The sequence below is a fragment of the Carassius carassius genome, chromosome 21 (genome assembly GCF_963082965.1).
Source record: "Carassius carassius chromosome 21, fCarCar2.1, whole genome shotgun sequence".
NCBI lineage: Eukaryota > Metazoa > Chordata > Actinopteri > Cypriniformes > Cyprinidae > Carassius > Carassius carassius.
The window spans coordinates 15905218-15913264 of NC_081775.1; the positions used below are offsets into that span (position 1 = coordinate 15905218).

The 8047-nt window shown below is 38.9% G+C and overlaps 2 protein-coding genes across 2 annotated transcripts in view; both read left to right on the forward strand.

The window, feature by feature from the left end:
- creb3l3l (cAMP responsive element binding protein 3-like 3 like) overlaps positions 1-1238 on the forward strand; it is a 7713-nt gene extending 6475 nt beyond the window's left edge. The window contains exon 10 of the mRNA XM_059503474.1: positions 49-1238. Within this exon, the coding sequence (XP_059359457.1) occupies positions 49-437 (389 nt within the window). The 3' untranslated portion in view covers positions 438-1238. The remainder of the gene's footprint in view (positions 1-48) is intronic.
- A 4498-nt stretch (positions 1239-5736) lies between these two features.
- gadd45ga (growth arrest and DNA-damage-inducible, gamma a) lies at positions 5737-7293 on the forward strand. The gene is made up of 4 exons (XM_059502774.1): positions 5737-5875; positions 5966-6067; positions 6262-6472; positions 6581-7293. The coding sequence occupies exons 1-4, from the start codon at positions 5823-5825 to the stop codon at positions 6692-6694; spliced, it is 480 nt and encodes a 159-aa protein (XP_059358757.1). The 5' UTR covers positions 5737-5822; the 3' UTR covers positions 6695-7293.
- The last annotated feature ends 754 nt before the right edge of the window (positions 7294-8047 follow it).

Sequence of the window (8047 nt, forward strand, 5' to 3'; positions counted from 1 at the left end):
GGTGCTTTATGCATAATTGAAAAACATGTTTTTTCTTCTGCCTTCCAGGAATGTCTCGAGCCTTGCGGTCTTATCCAGCTATCGTGAAAGACGATATCATATCCACGTCTACTAAAGAAGTGCCAGAGCAGGATGTCCTCCTCGTGGGCACCGTAGAGAATAACCAGGTGCTGCTGTCGGGCGCTCAGAACCACACACCTGACTACACGCAGGTCGAGCAGTCTGACTCTGAGTCTGGGGTCAACAGCAACTCCTCCGCTGACTTCCCCAGTCCTGCCCAGTCCGATCTCAAAGCGGACGCATCTCTCTTAGAGTCCCACAGGAACTCCGCAGCGTCTCCGGTGATCTACGATGGCCAGAGCAAAACCAAGGAAAGCTGGATGGAGCAGAAACCCACGGCAGTTATAATACAACAGCACCGATCTGATGAAATGTAGGACAGCATCTAAAACAACACTCGCTTTGTTTTAGATGAAGGAATCAGTATAGCCATTTTCTCTACATTGTATCATCACAGCCTGACCCTTTCTCCTTAATTTTTTTTTTTTTTTTTTACATTGATCTTCTGTCATGCTATAATAGCACTTTTTATACCCAGCAATTTGTTAGGACATTATTGTTCTATTCATCTGCACAAATTATGATTCTTTTTCAATGGAAACGTGAAGGAGTCGTGTTGTTTTGAACTCTGCATTGCGTCCACATTGAGTTTTAGTACATTCAGGAAATGTATTCATTTGTCTGTATTACTTAAGACATTTTAGGGCTTTTGGGCATCCAGTAAAATTGAATTTTCCCTTTTTTAGTAAGGGATCCACATGCTTAAAGAGATTCAACTACTGAAAAATGATCAGTCCTAGTGATATAGGAGTGTGTTTAGAAAAGGGAAAAGCTATTTTTTTCTGCTTGTGCATTATTTGTGGCTTAGAACCCCTTCCGTTAAACCGCTGTAAATTTAGCTTTAAATGTTCCTTTTAGAGGGGGTATAGTATTGCACATATCCACAAAATAATAATACACTGTTTATGTCTATATATATATATATACATATGAAATAAATGTCGTTATCTGCTGTGTTAGAGCAGCATTTTTATGTTATTTTTTTATTTTGATATTTTATCTTTTAAAAGGCTTCCTTTATTGCAGTCTTTTTTATTGATTCATTTTCATCTTTGGGCATATGATGCACTGATGTATCTGTAAACTTGGAATGTTCATCAACTTTATTTCTGTCGTGATTATGTTATTATTAATTAAATAATTATCAGTTTACTATTAAAAAATAATTTGTCATTCATCACTATGAAAATGTTTACCAAAAAAAAGTAATTGAACAATACAATAAGCATAATTATACTAGATATGATGCAAATAATGGCACTCATTTGATTGACCATTGGGATTCTTAGAAAGTGGTCTATAAAAGTCTTACATAGAAACTAGGTCAATCTTCTGTACATGTCCGAGCATGTTATCACAGCCAGACTTTTCCTTTTTATGCTGCTAGAAATGCAAATAAACACAATGTAACCTATAAAAACTACAATTAACCTGTCTGACTTTAATGCAAATGCATTAGCTAAAACTGAGATGTAAATTTGCACCGATTTATTTGACACTCACAACACACACGAAAAAAGTCATGACCTCAAAAAAGGCTAATTGAGAATATAAAAGTACAAAATATAATTTCTTACGATGTTAAAAGTCAAAACGCTTAAATATATATGGCCAAGACTCGTTGTACCTGCAGATGGCGCCACAGCATCTCGAATCAATGTCGTTGGTTCTGCACAGGGGCCTTTAGAGAACAATAAATCTATTGATACAATGCCACTTTCGATAATCAGTTGTCCTGTTTTTCACCGTGGCATCGTGTATCAATACCCTACGGGTCTGGTTTCAGATGCATACATTTGTGGAGTGTTTCATCATAAGCAGATAATCATCCCTGCTATTTGAGCTGATGAGCAAGTGCATCTTTTGTATCTGTATGGAGTGACTCACTCAGCCACATTTACAACACTCTGCGTGAAAGATCACGCTATGTGCACAGCCGCTAGATGGCGCCTAACACACACTCTCTATAGTTCCATAGATCTGAGAGTAATATCAATCATGAACCCCAAATCTCAGGGTTTTAAAAAAGATTGACGCCTTAGTTATTACATCGTTTGGCATATTAAGAGAAACGTCTCTAAAAGTTTCACGTAAACATAGTTCAAGTCATATCTACTTCACCCTGTAGAAAAAATCAGTTTAAGCCAGGTTCCCCATACAATTCAAATGGAATTCAGCTATAATTCTCAAAGTGCTTACAACCCTCTAAACCCCCCAAAAGTGCCTATGTACCCCTCTACAACCAGGCTGGTTGACCAGTTAAGACCAACTAACCAGGCTGCTCAGCAGGTTACTCCATACAGAATTACAAAGAGCTTCCAATAGCCTATACCAGTTTGAACAAGACTTGATGTTGTAGTCCGATATGTGCAGTCAGAGGTGGAAAGAGTACAAAAATATTCTACTCAAGTAAAAGTACCATTACATTAATGAAATTTTACTTAGGTACAAGTAAAAGTACCAGTCTAAAAATCAACTCAAGTAAAAGTAAAAAGTAGCTCATTTAAAATTTACTCAGAGTAAAAATTACTTAGTTACATTTTAACAGTGGGAGGGAGTCAAAAATGGGACAGGCCAAGGGTGTCAAACTCAGTTCCTGGAGGGCCACAGTCCTGCACAGTTTAGATTTAACCCTAATTAAACACACCTGATCCAGCTAATCTAATCATTTAGGTTTATTTGAAAACTACATGATATGTGTGCTGGAGCAAGGTTAGAACTAAACTCTGCAGGGCTACGGCCCTCCAGGAACTGAGTTTGACACCCCTGGGATAGGTCTATTAATCTCAAACTAGTTGTTTTTAATTAAAGGAATCAGTTATTTAGAATAATAAAACATTTGGGCTGTTACCAGGCAAATAAGTATCAACAAACTCATCTTTTAATGCAGAGGAAATGCAGAAGATTCATTGGAAGTGGCATTTAGATGTATTACACTGTTTAGTGCAGGACAAGAATGCATTTAACCTGCAGTTACAAATGCATGAATAATGTTTTGATATACAAGACATAAAATGTTGAATACTCATTTGAAATGATAAGAAATTCATTATTTAAAAAATGATACTTTAAATGTGAAATTAAAATGGCCAGTATGTGTCAGCAAGTCACTGTTAATAAGTGAGTCATTGCGATTGAACCGAATCATTTAAACGGTTGATTCATTCAGGAACGAAACACTGTCACGTTGCTCAGAGACGCAAAACTGTGCTTTGGTGGCTGTGTTTGGAATTATTTTCTGTTGTAGAAATAGAGCTAAAAAAGGCAATATGGTGTCTAAAACGCAAGTCTCTTAATTAACTTGTTTACTGAACTGTTATATATATGTATGTATATATTCATGATGATTTTTTGAGGAAAAGATGGCATTCTTTGTGTGATTTTGATTTAATATATGAAATTATATAAATATGTTAATTTTATGCCCCTATATCTTCAATTTTGTGATCATTCTAAATGCATTTTAGGAGACTGAATCACACAGTGAAAGAACGCACTATAAATGCGCGCGCACATCATTAAAACAAAAAATATGATATTATCGCAGACTATATATATATAGCACACTCCTCACCACTGTCTTTTTGGCTAATTTGTGCAAAACCTCTTGCTAAAATGTTAAAGCTTCATTTTAACCACCAATGCAACGATGCAATTATTTAGCTTAGCCCTACATTCTTGCGAAGGGTTGATGTCTTGTCGAGATTTTATAAGCTGCTAGTTTGGTCTTCCTAGGCAAGTACAGCTTACACTGCATAATAGAGCATACATATGGCCAGGGGTTCACTTCATTTCCTTCGAGTTCAACTTCAGAATATGACGGGGTTTCGTTTTCAGCGGTGTCTGCACCACTAACGCCTGTTTTGACCGTCTGCTAGTGATGTGTCGTTCGTGAACGAATCGTTCTTTTTGAATGAATCTTTTAGGTGAACGAATCGTTCTCGTTCACGCAATCCACTGACTCATATTTCTCGTTCACTGAAGTTACTCCCTCCACAGCAGTGCGGCGCTATAAGCAGCGCATGCGCAGCTCAGTGAACCGAGTAACAACCATTTCATCCTGTCAAAGAGTTACAACCTCGAGCCAATAGCCTTTGAGTATGAGATGTGACAGAGAATGTGATTTGTTGAATGTAGTGAGCGAATACACCCTTCAATTAACGAGTTTCATGAGTCTGAACAAGATCTAGAGATCTTATCGTTCGTGAACGAGTTGAATGATTTAGTACATCTCGTTCGTGAATGAAATGACTGAACTGGCACACATGTCATTCGTGAACCTGAATGAACGGATACATGTCGTTCGTGAATGAAATTAACTGGTACATCGCTTATCTCGTTTGTGAACAAAATTAATGAGAGTAAACTGGGTTAGTCTGCCATTTAGCATGTCAATCTCGCAAAATGCAAAGCGCAGTTACAGTTACTGTGCACATACGCTTGTTTTGATATTTAGCAACTCCACGTTTAATCCCCGATTTAAAATGTGAATATATAATATACAAATTGTCTGACCAAACAATTAAAATGCTAATTAGGCAAGAAAACCTTGTGCTTTGTTCATCTGAACAACTTAATTAGACTTTATATACTGAATGCGATTATACACACATTTTAATAAAGCCAGATCAGTTTTTGTAACAAGTGAATACGTTCGTTGACTAAAGACATAACACATAAATTGTGATGCTGTTTCGAGATGCTCCTGAATAATTGATGAATCTCTATTTACGGGAATAACATTGCTCACCGTTTTAAAACCACCCAGTAAAGGCCTGGAGTGAAGTTTTATTTATCTGCTATATGTATGTATGCATTCACCTGACTGACTTGCAAGAAGTTGAAACAAGTTTTGGCTCTTGGTCTCACTGGGACACACTTTCTGCAGGCTGCAACAAAGCCAGGGGCAGGTGGAACATGAGGCTATTATCTCTGCTTTAGGGCAGGCCAAACAGTCATTAATAGGCACATGACAAAGACACATAAATTAGGATGACTCCTTTACAAATGCAAAAGAGTGGCGTGTGCCTCACTTACCAGTCTTTGTGTATGAGGGGGTGGTGGGGGTCATGTTTTGCTTACATTGTGAGGACCAAATGTCCCCTTCTGGATTCATGGATGGAACATGGTAGCCGGTTTGAACTGGAGCAACAACCACAAAACAACTACCTAAAGTCACCTACACTGTGACGACCAGCCATGCCAGCCAGACAGGATGCAAATGTCCCAAATAAATATACTAATTAATGTCTTAATTAGATTTCCAAATATTTTTCTGTAAGGGTTAATTAGATTAATGAACATATAATTAAATCAGTATATAAAAAATTAAAAGATGCGAGTTAACCACATTAATTCTGCCATTAATTCCGTCTTCCTAGATGAAGGATTAAGTAATAAAATGAACTCAACAGCTTCACGCGGTTTGTACTCAAGAGCACGAGCCGTGCTTTGTGTTGTTGATGGAGTGATATTTGAACACCCACGTGGGCTGTTTACAGTCAAGTCGCTTGCATCAGAGTGATTTGCATACACCCGTGCCGCGAGCCAATCAGAACCCGGGATTAGCGGAATGCCCGCCCACTGCCGAGAAACTCTGCTCATCTCGTATAAATGGCGGCGAGCGCTTGACACGGCATCTCAAACCCACCGCTCACGGCAGACAAAACTCACGGAAACACAACCTAACGTGGATTTAAACAATGACTTTTGAAGAATTGAGTGGACAAGATAACGCAGCTGCTACTGGCGATAGGTGAGTTTCTAATTCAGTTGATGTTGTTTTCGTTTATCAAGTGAACTCTACGTAAAGTATATGGACTAACGCGTCGGTTATGTTCTCCAGAATGCAGAGCGCAGGAACGGCTCTAGAGGAACTTCTGGTCTCCGCTAAGAAGCAGGACTGCCTTACCGTTGGGGTGTATGAGTCTGCACAAGTCATGAATGTGTAAGTATCAGTTTATTTATTACTAAAGGTGTTGCTATTAGTATGCATTAGGTCCTTAGACACTCAGAGGGTGGCATATAGAAATGTTTTTAATTACCTAGTCTTCCTTATAATTCATAATTAGATGCATCCTTATGCATGCAGCACACGTTGAACCATTCTCTAATACATTTTTCTCCTTTATGCAACCTCAGTGACCCAGACAGCGTGGCTTTTTGCGTCCTGGCTACAAATGAGGAGTATGAATGTGACATCGCCTTGCAGATCCACTTCACTCTCATCCAAGCCTTCTGCTTTGACAACGACATCAACATTGTTCGTGTGAATGACATTGGACGTCTTGCTGACATTGTGGGCAGCGATCAGGATGAGGAACCTAAGGACGTACACTGCATGCTTGTAACGGTGAGTTGCTTAACTCCTCTTTACTGCATCTACACCTACTATTGTCAACGCCTACATTTGCACTACATCTGCATGTCATACTAATATCGCTTCTTTTTTTTTTCAAAGAGCCCCAGTGCTGACTCATGGAAAGATTCTGCTCTTGAGAGATTGGGCTTGTTCTGTGAGGAGAGCCGCAATGTCTATGAATGGGTGCCTACTATTACTCTGCCAGAGCGCTGATAGGAGATGGCTTTGGCATGTGAATGAAACCAGAAACAAGTCGAAGATGTCCATCCTAAAGGGTACACCGGTGCAAAGCAAGAAAGCTTTGAGATATTGTCTGGATTACCCTCACAACTGGGAAGATAAAAGTGGACTGACCCAGCTTACGGTTGGCCGTCCTGGAAAAGCTGATTTTCAGAATCTTTTTCTTGGACGAGCATGGAAAAGTCAAGTCTCCAGTGCCACTCAAGTCTGTTGAGGTGGAGACGAAAAGGACAGGTGGACTGTGAGAGCACGTTTATGAGATTGACGGCGAAGAGGAGCATTGGAATTGATGTTCTGGAGGAATGAGATGTGGATTTTAAAGAGGAACTATGTTTAAGTGACATTTTGATTGATGTTTTGAGGTCTAATGGGCACTTGGGATGTTGTTTGAAAAAGATTACTTGGACACTAGCGTAACTTGTCTTTTGTGATTATCCTGTGGGAAAAAAAGATGGATTTTTTTGTCAAAGTTGTGCTTTTTGTCAAATATTCACAATACAATGTAAAAATTGTGGTGAAGAAGCCACCATTTCTGCAATAAATGTAAAAAATAAATACCTTTTAAAATGCAATTATGGTACATTCTTTTCAAAGTTGTTGGCTTTCAGCAATGTGTTTTATTTTCACCCAGTTACATCAGAGGATAGAGTTTAGGGCAGTTCAGTAACACAGTCTACAAGAGGGAAAGAGAGGTTGCGAATGCACTAGAGAAACTGGCATCTCTCCAAGCTCTTCCTGACCTTTCACCACCCATGCACCAACTGCTTTCTTTAAACAGCTTGCTCAACTGAAGGGCCCCCTTTGCAATGGGGGACTGACTTCTCTCATGTGTAGGTTTTGCACCATCCATTTGGAGCAGAGGCAGGGTAGAGCCAGACCTGTTAGATGACTAATTGAGCTGAACTCACCAAACACAACAGTAGAAATTGAGCTGTCTTGACAGAAAAGGTTACAATACAAGGGACGATTTTAAGTATAATATGCACTTTATATTGCATATAATAAATTTAATAAATGTAATAATAAAAAAAAAAAATATTTTGCACACGGTGAAGAACATTAGCAGCAAGTTAGTAGGAATCCCATTTTTGATTCAACGTATTCATGGTGTGCATATGGTTTGTGGTTTACTAGAGAATGGGTGCTAAACTGCCAGTAAGACACATACTCATTTGTGGTTTGTTTGATCTTTAGCTACGCTGTACAATCAGCCTTGCACTCAGTCTTCCAAAGTTACATCACTGGAAATTTCTGAACCGAAAACTGCATGTGTTTAACAGCAAATACTTGCACCAGGTGTTGTGTACCGATGGCAAATGCCTGAAG

Bases quoted from the DNA above. Each gene is read 5' to 3' on its own strand.
- gadd45ga (XM_059502774.1), top strand. From the start codon at position 5,823: ATGACTTTTGAAGAATTGAGTGGACAAGATAACGCAGCTGCTACTGGC. The intron at 5,876-5,965 runs GTGAGTTTCTAA...TATGTTCTCCAG, and splicing joins GCAGCTGCTACTGGCGATAG to AATGCAGAGCGCAGGAACGG. The intron at 6,473-6,580 runs GTGAGTTGCTTA...TTTTTTTCAAAG, and splicing joins TACACTGCATGCTTGTAACG to AGCCCCAGTGCTGACTCATG.